Source organism: Canis lupus, chromosome 5 (genome assembly GCF_011100685.1).
Source record: "Canis lupus familiaris isolate Mischka breed German Shepherd chromosome 5, alternate assembly UU_Cfam_GSD_1.0, whole genome shotgun sequence".
Lineage (NCBI taxonomy): Eukaryota > Metazoa > Chordata > Mammalia > Carnivora > Canidae > Canis > Canis lupus.
In genome coordinates, this window is record NC_049226.1 from 21,176,248 (window position 1) to 21,198,004 (window position 21,757).

At 44.2% G+C, this 21,757-nt stretch overlaps 1 protein-coding gene across 7 annotated transcripts in view; it reads right to left on the bottom strand.

Moving 5' to 3' along the window:
- Positions 1 to 21,757, bottom strand: part of DIXDC1 (DIX domain containing 1) — a 71,470-nt gene that overhangs the window by 45,746 nt on the left and 3,967 nt on the right. The window contains exons 1-2 of one of the 7 annotated variants that reach the window (XM_038536177.1): positions 15,232 to 15,595; positions 11,065 to 11,130 (exon numbers count right to left, since the gene is read on the bottom strand). The exons of 1 other annotated variant lie outside the window; for it this stretch is intronic. In XM_038536177.1, the coding sequence (XP_038392105.1) occupies positions 11,065 to 11,130; positions 15,232 to 15,291 (126 nt within the window). In that variant the 5' untranslated portion in view covers positions 15,292 to 15,595. Of the gene's footprint in view, positions 1 to 11,064; positions 11,131 to 15,231; positions 15,596 to 21,757 lie in introns of those variants that run through there. 5 more of the 7 variants (XM_038536173.1, XM_038536170.1, XM_038536176.1 and 2 more) reach the window with 5 other exon arrangements.

Consider the following 21,757-nt stretch of genomic DNA (forward strand, 5'->3'; position numbering starts at 1 on the left):
TCTGTATCCTTGTTATATGTGCCCATCACTTTTTAAAAATTTTTGGTAAAAAACACATAACATATAATTTACCATCTCAACTATTTTTAAATGTACAGTTCAATAGTGTTAAGTATATTCACACTGTTGTGCAATGAAAGTAAAGATCTTTTTCATGTTGTAAAATTGAAACCTTGTACCTATTAAACAACAAATCTCATTTCCTCCTCCTCTCAGCCCCTGACAACCACCATTCTACTTTCTGTTTCTGTGAATTTGAATACTTTAAATAACAACTCAAGGGAGCCTGGGTGGCTCAGTGGTTGAGCATCTGCCTTTGGCTCAGGTCATGATCCTGGAGTCCTGGGATCAAGTCCTGCATCGGGCTTCTCCCTCTGCCTGTGTCTCTGCCTCTCTCTGTGTCCTTCATGAATAAATAAAATCTTTTAAAAAAATAAATAATAAATAACAACTCAAAAACGTAGAATCATACACTACTTGTCTTTTTGTGATCGGCTTATTTCACTTAGCATAATGTCCTCAAGGTTTATCCATGTTGTAGCATGTGTCAGAATTTCCTTCCTTTTTAAGACTGAATAATATTCAGTTGTATGTTTATACCACGTATTGCTTATCCATTCATCTTGATGGACATGTGGATTGCTTCTACTTCTTGGCTATTGTGAATACTGCTGCTGTGAGCATGAGTGTGCAAATACCTCCTCAAGATTCCACTTTCAATTCTTTTGGCTACCAACCCAGAAATAGGACTGCTGGATCATACGGCCCTATCATGTTTTTTGAACACTTCCTTACTTTCTGGCATCATAAGATACTCCGCACTCCTCAACTTGTACTTTCCTTGCCCAGCTCTGGAATCATCTATTTCTCAAAAGAACTCCAGTTCTTTTTACTGGAGAATAGCTTTTAGAAACCAAACTTTGGGCATGAGTTGTGCTCACTGTCACTGGGGTAACATTCTTGGCCCTGTCAGTAGCAGAGTAGGAAACATGAGTATGTATACACATATACATACACGTCTATGTCTACTTATCTTGACAGAGAGACACACCATGAATTCTAGCGTAAATTACCCTGATCCCTCCTTCAATCCAACGCAGAGTTCACTCCTTTCCATCCCTTTTATTATAACTCGTTTCTCCCCATGAGAAATTGGACTCTCACTCTCCACTATATATTTACTAATATGTGCTCAATCCTAGAGAACACATAAAATAGCGTCAGACTTGCTCATACCTCGTGAAAAATTAGTTTACTAACCATAATATTTGTGCAGAGTTCTTTTTGTCTTTAGTTTTACAGTATTTGTCAAAATACTGATTCACAAGTCACGTAGGTTAGCTCTCCTCCACTCCCTTCGGTGTGGTTATGTTCTTCATTTGCAATACAGTTGGGTTCATTTGTCTAGTATCAGTAGTCCACTGTGGGTTCTCTCCACATTTAGGATGATCAGGTGAAAGATTAACATGATTCTAAAAGTCAGAGCTATACAAAAACATCTAGTCAGGAAGGTGTCACTTCCTCATCATTCCTTCTACTCCACTGTCCTCTCCATTCTTTCCACCTACTCCTGCCCACCCCATACATAACCAACCTCATGAGTTCCTGTTTTTTTCCTTCTTGTGCGAAAAACGGCACAGCATTGATATTCTCTTTGCATTTGTGCTTTTCACTTTGCTTCACTTAATATATTCCGTGTATGCAGTGATTTAGTTTAGAGATTTTTAATTTAGAGATTTTTCCTTATTCATTTTTACAGCTACTGTGGTACTCCATTATGTGGATAAGCCAGAATTTATTCAACCATTCTCCTATATGTGGGCATTTAGAGGTTTTCCAATGTTTTGCAACTACAAACAAAGCCACAATAAGTGACCCTATGCATGTATATTTTCATGTTGATACAAGTCTACCTTCAGGGTAGATTCCAAGAACTGGGATTGCTGGATAAAAAGGCAAGTAGTTGGATAATTTTATCAGATATTGCCAAATTCACTGCCAAAAGGGTTGTATCTGTTTGCATCTCCAAAGGAATGCATGAGAGCACACTTTCCCAAAGCCTTGCCAACAGAATGTTGTCGTACTTTCAATCCTTGCCAATGTGATAAGTGAGAAATTGTATCTTAGTGTTGTTTTAATTTTCATTTCTTTCATTATGAACTTAAACCTGTTTTTGTAGGGGCATCTGCGTGGCTCAGTCGGTTAAACGTCTGCCTTCAGGTCATGATCTCGCGGTTCTGGGATAGAGTGGGATAGAGCCCCACATCAGGCTCCCTGCTCAGTGGGGAGTCTGCTTCTCCCTCTCCCTCTGCCCCTCCCTTCCCTCATGCTCTGTCTCTTTCAAATGAAGAAATAAAATCTTTCCAAAAAAAAAAAACTTCTTTTTGTAGGCTTAATAATTCATTTTGTATCTTTTACCTTTTATCACTTTTTTAAATATCTGAATGAATTGTCTTTTTCTCATTTTTCTATCAAAGTTTGATAGGTCCTTTGTCCTTCCATTTTTAAGAATTCTTTAGATCTTAGGAATGTTACCCTTTTGTCTTAGACATGTGTTGCAGATATTTCTGTTTGTCAGTTGTCTTTTGACTTTACTTATAGTATCTTTTTGGCCATGAAAAAGTTTCTATTTTTATATCATCAAATGTATTGATCATTTATTAGATTGCCTCTGAATTCTGAGTCATGGTTAGAAAGCCTTTCCCTTCACTAAGGTGAAAGAATCCACATGTTTTTTTCCTACTTCTTTTATGGTTTTATTTTTTACATTAAGATCCCTGATCCATTTGCAGTCTATTCTTGTGTTTGACATGAGAAATAAATCCAATTCATCTTTTTCCAAACAGTTACCCAGTTGTTCTAGCACCACCATTTATTAAAAACTGCCTCTTTACCCTGCTGGTCTGAGATGCTAACTTTATCATATACTAAATTTCCGTAAGTCCGTAGGTCTATTTATGGGCTTTGTATCCTCACTCATATATTTGTTTATTCACGTGTAACATTTTATTTTTTTATATATTTTTTAAGAATTTATTTATTTATTTGGGAGAGAGAGTGAGTGAGAGAAAGAACATAAGCTGCAGAAGTGGCAGAGGGAGAGGGAGAAGCAGAGTCCCTTTTTGCACTGTCTTTATCATGTTTAGGTATCAATATTATATTTGCTTTTTAAAAAGAAGTAGGAAGTTTCTCTTCATTTTCAATGCTCTGAAATAACACATAGAGCACTGGGACTCTGATGATATGTGGCAGTTTGGTAGAATTCCTCTATGAAATAATCTGGAACTGGTACTTCTTTTGAGAGATAGCTTCTTAATAGGATTCCCTTTTTATTCCACAGAAATTGATCTGTTTAAATTTTCTGTCTCTTTCAATTTGGGTCATCAGGATTTCCCTAGGAAATTATCCATTTCATCAAAGTTTTAAAATATGTTTGCACAGACCTCCAAAGACTCTCACAATTTTTTTCAGTGGTTACTTCTCCATTGTCACTTCTTATTTTGTATATTTGTGCTTTCTCCCGTTTCCTTCTTGGTTGTGTTAGCTAGCAGTGTGTCTATTTTGATAGTTTTTTTTCAAACAGTCTTAAAAACAAAATAGTTTCAAGAATCGTTGCTATTCTGGTCTAAGTTCCTCTAAAACCATGATACCTAGAACCAAACACAATTCTCTGGCGGTAAAATCAGACATTCAGCTTCTTCATCCAAAATATTTCACATTCTTCCCTCCTCCCCCTCTCCTTCCTCCTCCTCTTCTTTTTTCTTTTTTTGTTACCACCTTACATTGTTGACTCACACAGTACTGTCAACCAAAACCCCTACGTAATTTTTAACACATTCTACTGTTAAACCAATGTCTTCCATCTTCATTCTTGTAAAACTGGTCTTCTTGATCCATATTTACCTATAATAAATTTCACTTGTTAAAATCAACCAACACAGCTAGTAATTGTGCCAAGTCCTGAGCTTACAGGCACATAAATAACTGTGATACAAAGTTAATTATGGTGGGCACAGAGAAATATTCACAAATACTCTGCACACAGGAGGAGCAACAGGGTGGAAGGATGTGGGGATCTGGGAAGGGTCTAGAGTTAAGGGCATTCGCCCAGTTCCCTAAGGATGTTTGCCAGTTGAGGAAGGGGAGAACAGCATCCTAGGGAAAGGCGGTAAAAAAGAAAAGAAAGAGCAGTGAAGGCACATGGTAATCCTGAAGGAACACCCACCCAATGTGTGGGCAGCGCCATCAGTGACTCTGGTTATGATGGTGGAGAAATAGGTCAGCACAAGATCTATCCACACTTATACTTAGAGCTCAAAGACTTTTAACAGCAATGTGTGGAGTTTTGAAAAAGGGAGAGTGAAACAGGGAGATGTGCATCTTAGAAAGGTCACTCGGAATACACAGTAGAACGCAGGACAGAATGAGGAACACCCAGATTTGGAGAAACCAATAAGGAGACCAGGCAACAATTCAAGTGAGAGATTATGAGAACCTGAACTGACATAGTATAATTAGAAAAGGACAAATTCCAGAAACAAGTGAGATGACTGATAGGATAAAAGCAGCGACAAAAACACAAAGTACAGTCATACCTGAGGGATAGAGATGCTTTCACTGAGATGGAGAACATGTGAAGAGCACATAGTTCCATTTTGAACAAGAGTCTGAACTATTGGAAGCCATCAGAGTAAAGATGTTCTACAGCCCATTGGCAAAGTATAGGTGCTAGAGCGCAGGAGATGGGGACTGGGTGGGAGCTGCATGTGTGAGAGTATCTGTGTGTGACAGGCACAGGCGAGGTGCAAATAAGACAGTAGCTACCATCTACTGAATGCTTATCCCCCCGCTGGCACTGTGCTAAGTGCTTTACTACATTCTTTCCCAGATATATAAAAATAAATCTATAATGTATATTTTAATTTATATATATGCAATTTATGTTTTAATATTTAGTTATTTATATTCCCGTACACACAATGCACACATACACACTGATCCTGTGGGGAGCTATTATTCCCATTTTACATATGTGGAAACCAAGATCTGAGAGTAATAACATGCCCAGGGTAACAGGGCTGCTAAGTGGCAGGAATGGGATTTGAATTCAGTGCTGCCCCCAAATCGTGGGATCTTACAACACCCCAAAAGTAAGGTGAACTTTAAAAAGTAGTTTGGTTGCAAAAGGAGTTAGGAGAGAGGGCACTGAAGGGAAAAAAGAAAATGAAGAAAATGAAAATGTACTGACTGCCAATTCTTGTCAGCTACCGACTGAAGTACTTTCTATGCATCGTCTCCCTTAATTCTCATACCCAATCATTAAAATCTGTATTATTAGCCCCATCTCTCATGGGAAAACTTGCTCAAGACCACAGCACTGATAAATGGCCAAAAAGGGGGGGTGGGGGGCCTTGAAACTACTCCATCTTGGTCCAAAGAATATAATGAGATAAGCAAAAAGTAAAATTATTGAGGCACCTTGCCAGTCTAGTCAGTAGAGCATATAACTCTTGATCTCAGGTCATGAGTTCAAGCCCCATATTGCACATAGAGATTACTTAAAAAAACTAAAATCTTAAAATAATTTTAGAATAGGCAGTCTGATGGATAGAAAAAGAATCAGGGGGCAGCCCGGGTAGCTCAGGGGCAGCCCGGGTAGCTCAGCGGTTTAGCGCCGCCTTCAGTCCAGGGCCTGATCCTGGAGACCCGGGATCAAGTCCCACATCGGGCTCCCTGCATGGAGCCTGCTTCTTCCTCTGCCTCTCTCTCTCTCTCTGTGTGCTTCTCATGAATAAAAAACAAAACAAAACAAAACCTTCCAGGCGCTTCCTGGTTCATTGAGGGTAAAATTAAAAAAAAAAAAAAAATCAGGAGAAAGTGTGGGAATCCAGGGATGGGAGAATTTTAAGATGGGTGTTTGATAAAGTCAAACTCTGTCCAAAACTCAGGCTAAGGACTGGAAAGCCCATTTTGTTTAATAATTAACAGGCTTTGGTGATCTTTCTGAGAACAGATACCATAGGGTGGGGGGTTAGAAGTCAGAGGCCCGTGAACCGAGAAGACACGAGGAAGCAGGTAAACAGTGGCAGTGAGGGAGGAGAATGGATATTAGCTGAGGGGAAGGTGCAATAGCCAACAAGGGTGTTTTAGCATGAGAGGGCATCTGGAGGCTGAGATGAGAGGTCAGTGAAGGAGAAACAGACACAAGGGGAGGGTGTGAGTGATGTGGCAAGGTTTCAGAGGAGAGGACAAGGGCCACTTGTTCCTCTGATCATGGGGAGGCAGGAATAGGCACTTTTGTGAAGCTTGGAAAGGGGGAAGAGGTGTCATTGAACTAACCTGAATTTGCTCCTTGGTAAGTCACATATAGAAGCTACATCTGGTGGAATTGTCACAACAAAGGAAACTTTATTTGTTGCAAATAAGGAGATCACAGTGAATAATTTCTAAAGCTGCAACTCCCCAAGCCAGGGTGGATGGGTTCCTTTTATTTAGGGTTAGGATGCGTATTTAGAAAGAGGAGCCCTGTCATCGTATGTAGAGGGGGACAGAGGTCACACACGCACCTGAAGGAAACATGCCTGGGCATACTCTGTGCTCCTCCTTAGCACTGTAATGGAGTAAAGGTAACGGTCGGTCGGACATTCCACGGGTCTCTCCCCGGGCCAACTGTGCAGCAGGAGTCAGGGCTTAAGCTCAAACTGGTCTGGGCGGTCAGGGCAGTTACTGTTCAAAGGGTACTGTTTCGGTTTACACCCATGGGGTCTGCTGAGTTAGAGATAAACTGGAAAGATCTCAAGGAACAAGGTGGGACAAAGATCAGTGGGGCTACACAGGTGAACAGTAAAGGTCAGATCTCAGGACCTAGCTGGTAACCAGGGCAGTGGATGGAGCTCAATTTCGGTTGCCCTCTTCACTCTGAAGTAGGTCCACTTGCCTGTGACATTGAGAGGGACAGAGTGAAGGAGGCTTCAGGAAGGGATGCTGTGGGAAGCTGGGAAGAACAGCGAATGCTAACCATGCTTGGCAACACCATACTCAGCCGGGGCTGTCAAACATGCTGCTGTCCTAGAACCTGCCAGCGGGTTATGTGGTCTCCCCTGGAACTGCTGGGCAGGCCTGCACGGAGGGAAGAGGAGATGGGCGCATCCAGGACTGGTGGTGGTCAGAGGGGATGTGGGGATCCCCGGGTACAGGAAGCATGGATGTGGTGAGTAGGAGTTTGAAGTAACAGATGGTGGGATCTGCATCAGGGACAAGTCAGAGGAGCATTGATAAACAGAGGACAGAGAAGACAGAGGAGGAGAGAGCCTGTGGAGATTGAAATTAAGTGGGGGACAAGCAGACTCTGTGAGCACAGAGCTCAACACAGGGCTTGATCTCACAACCCTGAGACCACGACTGAAGCCAGAATCAAGAGTTGGACACCTAGCCCACTGAGCCACCAGGTGTCTAAACATTGAAAACAAATTTGACAGGAATGGAGGAGTAGGGATACTGGAGTGCTGAGTGGAGAACAGAGTCTCAGAGTTCAAGATATCAAGGGCAGGACAATTCTGTGGCATAAGTTCTAGGATGCGGCCTTGTCATTGTGGCACAGAGGGGATGAGAGGTCCTGAAGTCAGTCTAGGACTGACTAGACTGACTTCTAGGACTAGACTAGGCGGTAGGTATGAAAATGCTGAGCACAGTTCCCATTCTGCCCAGATTCATTTCATTTAAAAAACTCTAAGCGTGGAATCATCGATATCATCGATAAATCATCGATAAATATTTTTGACCAAAGAAGGGCCTTTGTCATGCTACTATATCTGCATGTTGACAGAGACTTCTGAATGGCATCTCACAAAGGGACCAACACTCACGACTGAGTGGGGCTACTCTCATCCATAGGTTAGGGTGCCCCAGCTTTAGGTCTCCACCCACCCAGGAAGTCTGATTAGGGGCCAAGCACTAAACCAAACCTCCTCTTTGACCTGAAGGCATCTGTACCTCACACCCTGTCCTGTCCTTCTGTAAATGCCTACTGCCGGCTCTGAAAAAAATGGACCAGCCACACCACCACTTCCCCCATGAAGATGTTTATCTTTAAAGAGGTCTATAGTACAAGCCTAGGCCATGAGCAGCCCTGCTGCTTAGTTTTAAAATTTACTAGAGCTACTTCTGCAGCAGATGAAAGACCATATGCTTTTGCAAGAGACTGTTACTCTCTTGGGGTGGGACTAGTAGTTTTTATTTTTCTCTTTCTCTTTCTCTTCCTCTTCTTCCTTCTGACGGTCAGGGGATTGGACTGGTAGTTTCCTTCCTCTCCTCCTCCTCCTTCTTTTTTTGGCCCCATAGTCTTTTCTCAAGTAAGTCGTGTGAAAGGCAAATATGTAAAATAGAGAAAAGCAGAGCTTCCCTGGTTAGGGCTAGCATGGGGGATCCAGAGCCTAGCTCACTCGCCCTCTTTTTCTCCACCTCCCACCCCCTACCCCAACCACATGAAATAACTTAAAGGCTTCTTGAAGCAGGGCGAAGAAAGCCCACTGAATTCTGTTTACTTCTAGCACTATCACCTTATTAGTCAATTGTTCAGTGAAGACAAGATCCAATAGGTTTGGCAAAATGAAAATATCTGGAATATTAATATATACATCATGAACATGCCCCTAGTTACTGGTCTGTTTTCAAAAACAACAGCTGGAGAATCACAGCATGGCCAATAGGTTCAAGTCAGACCCACGGGGTGGTAGAGCTAAGAGCTCTTGGTGTAGATCCCTGTGCCACAGTGATTCCCCTCTGGAGAAACATGCCCCATTCTGCAGACATGGTGGTGGGCCCAAGGACTGGCCTTCTATGATATCACCCCCTCCACTGGCCACAACTCATTGGTCCAGCTGAGTTGATTGTGACCAGCCAGTCTCTGGAAATTTTTGATCTGGCCTCCAGGAAGAGAATCCTTCTCCTTCTCCCCACCCATCTCTCTCTCTTTCTCTCTTTAAGATTTTATTTATTTATTTATGAGAGACACACAGCAAGAGGCAGAGACATAGGCAGAGGGAGAAGCAGGCTCCCTGCGGGGAGCCTGATGCAAGACTTGATCCCAGGACCCTAGGATCATGACCTGAGCTGAAGGCAGAAGCTCAACCATTGAGTCACTCAGGCATCCCCCCATCCATCTCTCTTTAACAAAGTTCTAACATACAAATCTTAGATGTTGCCATAGGCCATGCTGCCCACCTGAGAGGGGAAAACCCTACAGAGTACAAGGGAATAAAGCCACCCACAGAAAGAACCAGAGATAACTGGCAAAGAGGAGAGGGAGGGAGCTGGCCAGTATTTGAGTTCTTGATTTTCATGGAGACTCTGCTCCAATCTTCCCTTTGCATGGTTTAATTTTTCAGCTTTTCCTTGGATTCCATGAGTCAGTAAATTCCACTTTCTATTTCTGCTAACTCAAGTCGGGTTCTTGGCACTTGCAACCAAACTAGCAAGACAATCAAACATACAGTGTCAGTGACAGCACAGAACTAATCTTGATCCAGAATTAACATCTCTAACTTGCTCTGGGGAAGCTAGAAAGATGCCTGTGTAATCCAGAAGTCTAGAAAGACAGGGTTTTTTTGACAGTCCTTTGAGTCCAGGCATCAGGGAGAAGAAAAGTAGATGCAGCATCGGTGTAAGCTGGCTGGGCAGGATTTTGCCTTGATGAGACTGAAGGACTGTAAAGTTGTACAAATAGTGGTAACAGCAGGAAGTGGCTGGTGTGGAGAGCACTTAGCAACTCCATGAACTCCATCAGCTTTCTCCAAATGGAATGGTTATTCCAAATAACCCTACATAGAAGTTAAAACTCTCCCAAGTAGAGACAATTCCATCCACCATCTTCACTTATGCAGGAAGCACTATCTTGAAACCCCTCTTGCTGCCAAATGTAACTTTCTTTCTGTTTCTCTTTGGAGCCTGCCCTTCCTTCCAAACAAGTTTGCAAACCCAGCCTCTCCTAGCTCCTCTAAGCCTCAAGGTCAAAGAAACTTCCTGCAGGGGACTTGTTCCCTTAGAGTCACAAAAAAGCACTTACTGGGCTTCACCGGGGAAAGTCTGTGATCTACTGTTCCAGTGCAGAAGCATCCAGAAGTGAGAGGTCTGTGGCTCCCTGCTGGCAAGCAAGAAAGGCAGTGGGGCTCTGCCAATGTGCTGGAGTTCAGGAGGAGACCTATCTGGCTCAGGAAGTGAATCTGCTTCACAGGGAAACCAGATTCCTGTGTGGGACTGAGGCCCTTCAGCAGCAGAAGATGAGGGGGTGGGGAGACGCTGCTGAGAAACTGAGGGGAAAGCAGGAGGTCTGGAAAGCCTGAGTTATTATTGGCTTGAATTCTGCCGGTAAAAGAACATGATACAGTATAGCCTTTCTATTAACTCTTTCAGGCCTTAACAGAGCCAGGAAAGGTGACTGATTCATTGAACCTGGTGGCTACTTAGGTAAAAAATAAAGCTCACAAGTGCAACTATCATCACATTTCTTCTTCCTGTATAGGCAGTACTATTCATATTAGGGTTCAGCATGGTGGTCAAAGGATAATATACCACAAAGTGAAAAACTAAAGACTTTCTGAAAGATTTCATCTCCTAACCTTACTGTAAAAATTCCTATGAGTTACAAGTTCCACAAATACTCTCTTCCTTCAGGAGAACAGTTATAAAGTAGGTGCTCAATAAATGTGTATGAATGAATGAATGAATGAGACATCACTAGAGATGAGTGTCCCCTATCCTACAAACAAAGCATGGAGCCCGCTCATAGGGCCTTTGGGATTGGTTCCTTATCCCCTTACCATAGCTGACCATGGATGGTTATGTTCATGACTACTTAAGTGGGACCCGGTTTGGGGATAACACAAAAGGAAATATATTCAGTAAAACGTCATTTTGAGACTTTGGTCCCCACAGCCTACATAAGGCCAGTCATGGCTGAGGAAGCATTTCTGGTGCTTCTCGGTCTCTCTGAAGCGCCTGGGAGAGTGGCACCTGGCAAACGGTGCCCTATCACTGTTCCACATGCCTGGCCAGCCCATCACTCACCATGAGGAACATAAAGCTGTCTGATAGCTTGCTGCCAGGGAGCATCTGTTTAGCTGGCATTGACTCCTGTGGGAACAAAGCCAATGAGCCCGGGTGAGGAAAGGAGAAATCAGCCAGAATTAAAAAAAAAAAAAGGTTAGGGAGTATAGTGCTTTTGTTACATTAAAGACCTAACAGGCCTTTTAATTTCTAAAGCAAAGCACGGAGGAATTCATTGTGGAAATGTCTGAAAATCTGTGGTCTGCCTCATGTTGCAAATCCTACTTCATGGAAGGCATAGGGCACTGAGTGATGTTTGCTGCAGCTGCTCCACCTGCCAATGCTCTTCCTCATACGTCCTACGTCCCCCTTATGGGGATGACACCAGACAAAAGCTCTTTCTGTAGTTCTCAAGGATGGCCAGGCGGGTGAATCTCCATGTGGGATCTGAGTTTCTACTACTCTGCTTGGAGGGAAAGAGGTAGGGAAAGTCCTCCAGGTTGAACGTTTCAAAAATGAAGGCCTAGACAACTCCCTTCCTGTTGACCAACATTTTCATAAATCCTTCCCATAACTTTCAGTCCCTCAGGCAGTTTACACCACAGCCAAGCTCAGGTTTGCCTGACAAACAAGATTTCTGTATTGCCACAATTTACCCCAAGTTTCATACTGTGAACATTTATTTTATTTTCATGACTTGTGAGCTCCACTAGGGAACTCTATGTTATTTGATAGCTATTTCTAGAGCCTGGCATGGTGTCTGGTAAACACAGTCGTTCAGTGAAGGTCCGTTGAGTGAGTGATTCCATGCATGTTTACCCCACTAGCAGGAAAAAAGGTTTGGCCTCAGTGAGTAGCTTGGTTGGTAAGTATTTGGTGCTTTTCATATCATTAAATAGAAGATATCCCTATGAATCTCCCATGAACATTACCTCTCTTTTAGGATGCTTACCACATTAAACATCCTATTATGGGTTTTTTTCCAGAACACCCACAAAATCCTTGGGAGCAGGAACCAGGTGTGTTTCAAATATTTTATCCATCCCCTCACCCAAAAAATGAACTAAATAACTGAATGAACAAATGTTTATTGGCCAAACCATATTAAAGTCTGAGATCTATCAAAACCTTCCAACACAATCACCAAAGTCTTTTTTAAAGAAAGTTCAGCCCCCTAGAAAAACACCTGCAGAAGTGCATGTTGGCACATCACCCAAAGACAATGTTCATATGGCAGCATCAATACCCAGTAGCAGAGAAAATAAATAAACAGCTTTAAGGCACATGCAGAAAGGGGAAAATGTGAACTGTAGATAGCCTGGCCAAGCCCAGAGCACAGGAAACAGGGGACGACAGCCAGGGTAGGCTACAGAATGTGGCAGTAGCCAAAATTTGTGGATAATTCAAAATGCAGATTCACCATGTCAATAAAAGGGATTGTATTGATAACAATAACATAGATCAATTCTGTGGGTAATTTGTCAGGTGTGTTGAAGCCAGGGCTTTATCCAGGGAATGTGGCAGAAGAAAATTTTCATGCATAGTTATGCAGAACGGTGAAAGGACTAAGAACAAGGCCTCCAATGGGTAGAGGGAAGCCTTGATTCAGACCGTAGGGTTTCTCCCTGTTTCAGAGTTCCCTTATAATTAACCAATTAGGGCCATTGCTTCATTTCCTGTGGCAGTTTTCTCTGCCACACAGAATGAGGTCACAGCCCTAACCACACAGATCTATAAAGCATCTGGGTGATGAAGAATGGCTTCAGATATGCTTGGATCATTCCCCAGAGATGATTGGACACATGTGTGGTATTCTTAGCCTCAGTAGGAAGAGCTTCTCAGAGGAATCAAAGTGTATTCTGACACCAGCTACATCCTTATCACATGACTCTAACAAAAGAGAGAGAATATTACTAGATCTATCAAGCAACCCTAGAAGCTGGAATAAATCAATCAGGGCTCCATCAAATCTGAAATAACAAATCATAGCAGTATAATCAGTAGCACTAGGCATGATACTCTATGTGAAAAGAATTATTCAATATAATTTATTATGTATGTGAAAGGATTATTTAAACTCTCAGGGGCCACTGGGATTTAACATATTAACTGTAAGTAGTATTTAGATGATGTCAATATCTCAGAGAAACCAGAAGTACCTATTGGCTATCAGAGTTCCAATTTACAAATAGAAAGAATGGATTGTATGTAAGCCCATGAAGGCGATGGAGGGAAGCAGAAAGGATGGGCAGAAAAAAAATCAAACATCAGAGAGGGACAGGGGGCATTACTGCATTACTCTAGATGAGCTCATTATAAATTACCGTGTGTCATTTTGATGAAGAGACTGTGTTACCACCACAAACAAAACTCTCCCACTATCCTTTCCCTTTATGTCTTACTGGAATGGGAGATCAGGGGATATTTATGGAAGCAGTAAAGCATGGAAAAGACAGCCAAGCCTTTTGGCTCTTCAGCTGAAAGGTCTAGAAGTGAAAAGGAGCAGAAGGCAAAGGCTAGGGCTGACTGTACTGGATTCCCCCGCCTAACAAAACACTGGGACCTGACATGGGGGTGGGGGGGCTGAGTTAAAAGGGAGGGAGGCTACAGAAGGACCCAAGGAGCTTCTGCCACAATTGGTGGATGAGTCAGACAGTATGAAGCCTGGGATCAGGGGAGGCCCAGAGGCCCGAGTGAGAGGAGAGGAATCAGGAATACCGGTAACACTCAAAAAGGCGGCTTCCCAGCTCGGCTGTGTTTCATTTCTCAGACTGTAGCCCTTAACAGTGCGGTGCGGTCCGTGTGTGTTCAGGGAGGATGGATGCAAAACAAGGAGCCCCGCAGTGCGGGCAGCATGCAAGCTCCACCCTGGACTCAAGGTTGTGACATCCCTCCGCAAAAGGAAAATTCTGACTCCGTTGATTAGGTGGGGACAGCATTTCTGCAGTTTTCCTCTGTCTGGAACAAGGCTGGGGCACAGGGAGCAGGCTGGGAAGGTTCTGAGACAGGTCGGCTGCGGAGCTTCTTAATTAGAAACAGGAATTGAGAAAAGAGTATTCTGTGCAGTGGGAGAAAGAAAATCTTCCACACAAATTCATGTGAAGGGTCACCTCTGGGGAACAGGCCAGGATTGGAGGGGTGGCCAAAGGCACGCAGGCTTGCCTGTAATGTTCAGATTTAAGAAGAGGATGTATTCATGTGTTAACTCAAAACTGATCTTCAGAAAGTCTTATATTTAAGAGAGACATAGAGGGAAGAGAGGAAGAGGTGGCAAGAAAAAGAGCAAAGAAGAAAAGATGAAAAGACACAACCAACAGCCTAGGTCTCCTGGTAAAGGTCTCCCTGGATGCTGGAATCAGGAGAACCAAAGGGGTGGGGCTTGGAAGCAATGGAAGACACATGGAGCAAATCACAAGGAGGGGAGGGTCCAAAACCAGAATTTCCTGGGTCCCAAGAGAAGGGAATGGAAGAAACCACAGAATTCTGAGAGAAAACCATGAAAAGAGAAAGACCCCCAGCCAGCCCTAGCCCATACTGCCTGTCAGATTGAGGGTCCCATCCCCCACTGGCACACAGAAGGGAGCAAATGCTGGCTCCCCTGAATTCGGCCCAGAAACTCAAGCAACTTCTCTCCTCTACGGTCCTGCCTGCCAACCATGCCCTTGGTGGTCAAGAAATCTACTGCCCAGAAAATGGAAAGAGACAGAAACACGAAGAGGGCACTTCGAGTGGACCACCTACTCACCCTGCCCTCTCTCAAACTTTCTACCAATGCAATTCCACCTCACCCCTAACTTGGCCCACCCAGTTAGCTCCTGAAATAGAATGAGCACTTTTGCCATGCGTGCAGAGGCTTCCCTGGGGATTTTCTGGTGGAGAATCCCCGAGGAGGGTGCAACCCACCTCTTTGGGAAGGAGATGACCTCTGAGTTTGCAGTCCTGTCTACTCGGCTCAGGTAAGCCACCAAGGAAGGGCATCGCTCGGCTTAGATGGAGGCAGGCAGGCCCTTCTGATTTCTCCCCGTTAGCCATCTCGTCTGTACCGTACCTACCACCTTAGCCTCTCAGGGCTCTGCGGGGGAAGGGGTCTGGGGTCCCCGCGAGGATGGGGCAGGAGAGCCCCTTCCAGAGACGAGGCAGGGAGGCGCTGGGGGAGGGGAGCTGGGAGTGGGAGGAGCAGACGGTTACCTCATTGAAGCCCTCCTGCAGGACGTCCAGTAAGTTCCCCCGGGTCAGGCAGGCTAGCATTGTTCCTGCCGGGGGCTCCCCGGGCGGGGTCTCCAGGCCAGGCCGCCGCCTCCTTCCTCTGCACACAAAGACTCTCCGCTCAGCTTAGTGGGATCTCTCCGGAGTCCCGCAGGCCACTTACTGGAAACCTAGACCCGAGCCAAACTAGCGCCTTGCACTGGGCATGCTCGCACCCGGCCTCTGCCGGAGGGGCCCCGGCACTGTCGCGGTTCCTATAGAAACAGCTGGGCGCGCAAAGGGTGGAGGGGCGCTGGCTGGCAGCCCCCGGCCCGGCGTGCGTCAGGGGGAGCACCGCGGGCGCGCGGCGGGCTGGTGTGTGCGCCCAGCGCGCACGCACACACACACACTATGCGTACAACACACTTGCACCGGGCTGGGGGCGGGCCTGTGTGCCTACACTGCAGCACTGACACGCCAGGCCGCCGGCGGGCGGGCGGGTCTATGCGCGCGCTGCGAACACACACACACACACACACACACACGTACGTGAGCGCACACACACACACAGTCGCTGACACACCGGCCGGCGTGCCGGCGTGTGCATGCGCTTGCAATCACACACCAGGCCTGCAGGCAGGCGTGCCGGCGTGAGCGCGCGCTGCACGCTCACACACACACACACACGCACACACACACATTCTGCAGATTTATTATTTATTTTATTTTATTTTTAAGATGAGATACACAGAGAGAGGCAGAGACAGAAGCAGAGGGAGAAGCCGGCTCAATGCAGGGAGGCCGTATGCGGGACTCGAACCCTGGGACCGCGGGATCACGCCCTGAGCCGAAGGCGGATGCTCAACCGCTGAGCTACCCGGGCGCCCCTTATTTATTTATTTTTTTTTTTTAAGATTTATTTACTTATTCATGAGAGACAGAGACAGAGAGAGAGGCGGAGACACAGGCAGAGGGAGCAGACTCCTCGCAGGGAGCCCGATGCGGGACTCGATCCCCGATCCCAGGATCACAACCGGAGCCTAAGGCAGGGGCCCAACCACTGAGCCACCCAGGTGTCCCCATTCTGCGGATTTAAAGCCAAACGCCCCACAAGATGGGTGGGAAATGAAATGAATCAGAACTTTTTCTCCCCGGACGAGCTGAAAACAGCAACCTTTTTCCACAAGAGGCCTGGAGAGTAAGGTTAGGCTAAAGATGGGGAAGCAGGGCAGCCCCGGTGGCTCAGCGTTTAGCGCCGCCTTCGGCCCAGGGCCTGATCCTGGAGACCTGGGATCGAGTCCCACGTCGGGCTCCCTGCATGGAGCCTGCTTGTGTCTCTGCCTCTCTCTGTGTGTCTCTCATGAATAAGTAAGTAAGATCTTTAAAAAAATAAAATAAAGACGGGGAGCAGAGAGAAAAAAACAGAGAGAGGGAGAGAGAGAACCAGCCAGACTGGGGGGGGGGGGCGTGTGTGGAAATTTAGTTATAGATGATATCAGAACACATTTAATAGAAATAGTACTAAAGAAATATCACAGGATCACAACAGATCAAGGGTAAACCAAGGATCACCAAAGCTTTACCTTTAAAACTCGTATTTCTTTTCAAAATAACTGCAAAGTGGCACCTAGATGGCTCAGTTGGTTGAGAGGCTGACTCTTGATTTCAGCTGAGGTCACGGTCACCATCTCAGGGTCCTGGGATTGAGCCCCCCTCTGGCTTCCCCCTCAGGGAGGAGTCTGCTTCAGGATTCTTTCCCTCTACACCTTCCCCACCCGGCTCTGTAGGGCTCTTTCAATAAATAAATAAATAAATAAATAAATAAATAAATAAATAAATAAATAAATAAATATTTAAGACAAAAAATTACTGCTAAAATGTAAAGCCCATATTTTTAATGAATGAAATGGGTTTTATTTCTTTTTGAGACTGTATTTGAGAGAGAGAGAGAGAGAGAGAGAGAGAGAGAGAGAGAGAGAGAGAAAGCACAAGTAGAGGGGAATGGCAGAGGAAGAGGGAGAAGCTGGCTCCCTGCTAGGCAGGGAGCTAGACACAGGCTCCATCCCAGGTCCCCAGGATCATGACACCAGCCAAAAGCAGATGCCCAATGGACTGAGTTACCCAGGCCCCCTGAAATGGGTTTTAATTAAAATAGGCACTACAGGTGAGTGGGGGATGGGCTAAATGGGTAATGGGTATTAAGGAAGGCACTGGTTATGATGAACACTAGGTGTTATACATGTAAGTGATAAATCACTAAATTCTACTGAAACCAATATTACACTATATGATAACCAATTGGAATTTAAATGAAACTTTGAGAAATAAAATGAAATAAATAGTATTAAAATGTCCTGGAGCTTTTGAAAGAGTTCAGTAAAAGCTTCCCCAAATGAACCAGAGAGCTATTCCCCTCTGTTTCTAGTTATTCAAGTCACAGCCTTGATTATTTATTTTTAGGAATACTAGTCATTTGTACTCTCAATGCACATTCTTGTTTCTATAGGAAAACTGGAAGCTGAAAGAAAACCCATATTATGTTACATACTCCTCGTGATCCCAGATGGAGGGGAAGGCTGTGAGGTCAGGGCCTTGCCCAAGGATACACAGCTGGTCAGTAACAAAGGCAGTTTGAGGAGCTAGGACTTTACACTTCTGATTTTGCAGAAGGCACAAATTCCTTCCCCAAATACACATTGGTACCTCAGCAAGAAAATCAGTAACAGCTCTTTTCAACCTAATGACCGCCTCCTCAGCTCACTAGAGAGAAAGAAAATCCATACCTGAGCATCCAGAACTAGCAACATCTTGCCTGAATGTCTAAAGCTGCTAAATGCAAAGCTACTTCTGAGAAAGACAAACCTCCACCACCTTCCCCCACCCCCACCACAGCAAGCAGGGAGCAAAAGGCCAGCAGAGGTGTTAAGTGGCTGCTGCTGACTGAAGCTGTGTATTCAATTCTGGCAAAGGCTGGGGAGAAGCCATGACACCAAATCAAACTGAACCTGATCAGCCCACAAGTCAGAAGTCCACTGTCCTTCCCAACTAGCTGGGGAGTTTAGCTGCCAAGGGGACTTGCCATGACCACAGTTCTTGGTGTAATACCGTCAGGTGAGTCACTGATCCATGTTAATGCAACAAGGCCCTTTGAAAAGAGAAACAACATAAAATTGCATGCAACACATCTATATGCATAGTGATGCAAAACCAAAACACTCAGCTGGTGGATCTCTGGATAGAGGATTCTGATTGGTCCCCAGCCCATCAGGCTTTCGACAAAGGAGAAAGTATTGAAACATCAGAGGGAGGTCCTGCTGATAGTTATATGCCAAAAGGTCACTATTTCTCAAAGAACAAGGCCTATATCAAAGAAGGACCTGTGAGCTAAATATTCCCAGGAGAAGACTCATTAAACCATTGGATTTTAAAGCTAAAAAAAAAAAAAAAATCTTTTGACACACATGAAGGAATAAAGACCAGGAGAGCTATTTACAGTCACTCAGCATATCAATATGAGCTAAGATCTGGGGCACCTGGGAGGCTCAGTCAGTTAGGCATCTGCCTTCAGCACAGGTCAGGATCTCAGGGCTCCCTGCTTAGTGGGAAGTCTGCTTCTCCTTTTCCCTCTACCTCTCCCCTGGCTTGTGCTCTCTCACTCTCTCTCTCTCTCTCTCTCTCTCTCTCTCCCTCTTTGTCAAATAAAAATCCAAACAAAAACAAAACAATAGGAGCTAAGTTCTGAACCAAATGCCTCTGATAGTCAGCCCTGTGCTGTTTGCCCTGCACCTCACAGCATGTTGGAGGAATTAGAGGGAACTGTGGTAGATAGATACAAGATTTATTATAGGGCATGTGGCCCACAATTGCTCTGTTCCCTAGAAGTCTGTAATTATATCAACCACATTTTCTACAGTAGTGGTATGCAATAGGGTTTTCTGTGATGGTGGATATGTTCTGTATCTGTGCCATCCAGTCCAGTGGCCACTAGCCCCATGTTATTAGTAAGCACTTAAAATGTGGCTAATGCAAATGCAGGACGAAAATTTAAATAGCATTCAATTTTAATTCATTTAAATCTAGATAGTACCATTTCATAATATTCTGTGCCATCTTCCCCACACAACTAATGAACTGTTCCAAAAATTATACTATTTTCACATATAGTCTGCCTCTCACACTTGGAAAAAGCACCAAATCCCTGTTGGAGCATATAATCTCTAGGTTTTTTTGCTCCAAAGATGTGATCATGGTATTTATCATGGTCTGCCCTACCAAGTAACCCATGTGAAGAACAGAGTTTTAGCTCTAAACAGCATTAACATTTACTGTCCCCTCCCTTTTCCCCATCTCACTCTGCTGTGATATCAGCATAAGAGCTGGTAGGGTAAGTGGGTTAGCTAAAAGAACCAGGAATAACTAGGGCAATGATCTGCATCCCGTAGTGCTGGAAGGTGGGGAAACTGCAAGCCGGTCCAGGTAGCTGGAATCATTCCCACCACTGCTGGCTTGTCATTCACTCTGCCTGGGAGGACAGGCAGAGGGTCCAAGCTAGCCACTTCCTGTATATCTATGCCATGCTGCCTGATTTCTGAAATTTTACCAGACCTCCTCCCTCTGTCCTAATATTATCTTAACAATAATGGCAAATGCTTCCCTCACCGACTAAAAGCTACCCACATATCTATGTACAACCATAATAATATTAAAATTGAACTTATACTATATGCTAAGCCCTATACTAAGCACTTAATGTACATTAGCTCATTTGATGGTCACAATCGTCATAAACAGTATGGGTTTTTTATTATCCCCATTTTACAGATGAAGAAAGAGAGGTCTGGAGGATAAGTAATTTGCTCCAGACCTTATAGCTGCTAAGTGGTAAAGCCAAAGTCCAGGTTCTTAATCATTATGCAATATTTTTATATGATGCTTGAGACATAAAATGGTACTCAGTAAATGTTTTTAGTTGAATGAATGAAAAAATAAATGAGTGGAGGAATCACTGGCTAACTCATTTATCACTTTATTAATACAGATAATAATATGCTAGCCTAAGTAAGACTATGAGCCTTAGACAGAATTGCCATTTGGTGAAAAAATTTATATATTTTTAAATTTTAGGGCAGCCCTGGTGGCTCAGCGGTTTGGCGCCACCTTCAGTCCGGGGTGGGATCCTGGAGACCTGGGATGGAGTCCCATGTCAGGCTCCCTGCATGGAGCCTGCTTCTCCCTCTGTCTGTGTCTCTGCCTCTCTCTCTCTCTCTCTAGGTCTCTCTTGCATAAATAAATAAAATCTTAAAAAATAAATAAATAAATTTTATTTATTCATTCATGAGAGACAGAGAGAGAGAAAGGCAGAGACACAGGTAGAGGGAGAAACAGGCCCCATGCAGGTAGCCTGACATGGGACTCGATCCCGGGTCCCCAGGATCACACCCTGGGCTGAAGGCAGGCGCTAAACCACTGAGCCAGCCGGGCTGCCCCTGGTGAAAATATTGACTGTGACTTCTCCCTGTGTAGAAATGTGTGAACTTCACACCTATGTAAATTTATTTATTTATTTATTTATTTATTTATTTATTTATTTATTTATTTATTTATTTTTAAAGATTTTATTTATTTATTCATGAGAGACACACAGGGAGAGGCAGAGACATTCACAGAGGGAGAAGCAGGCTCCATGCAGAGCACCTTATGTGGGACTTGATTCCAGGACCCTGGGATCACAATCTAAGCCAAAGGCAGACACTCAACCACTGAGCCACCCAGGCATCCCTCACACTATGTAAATTTAATACATCTATTGTGCACAATCATTAATGACTATAAAGAAGCAGAAAGACAATCTGAATAAACATAATTAAAATTGTCAATGGAAATATTTTAAATGACTCTGAAATAATTTCTTAATCTTTTTCTGTTTTCACACATTAGTGAAATTCTTGGCAGTAACATATGTCTACAATTTCAACTGCATTTATCTTCAGAGACATCAGCATAAATGTACACAAAAGGGCTCACATCTACCACCAAAGACCCCAAACGTGTCCTGGCTCTTAATCTGCTCCCTTTGTCTCCAGGCTTTTCTGCTAGCCTACACCCCTTAATCTTACTTAGACAATGCATTCATCTTCCTGCTCAAATGGTCAAGTGTTTTCAAACACTCCTTTTTCCTGTCAGATATAAATTCCTCTCAAGGCCCTCCCCCACATTGCTGGTGCACAGGTTGGGTGCACAGGTTAGCAGGCTCCTCTCTGTCTCACGCATTTCCAGGGCTCATTTTCATCTCCCATGCCTTCATTACTATCCTTCTACTACTCAGATCTTGACTATGCCTCGTTCAAGTTCTGCTTCCTCATAAAACTCCTCTGACCACTTTTGGTTTTCTTAAAATCAAGGTAGATCTTATCTTAATCTTTCTGGAATACCCATGTCCTAGATAACGCATGGTTCATGCCTGTTCTTTTTTTCAGGTTTCTGCTCAAATATCACTTTATCTGTTCAGCCTTCTCATGATCACCCTATT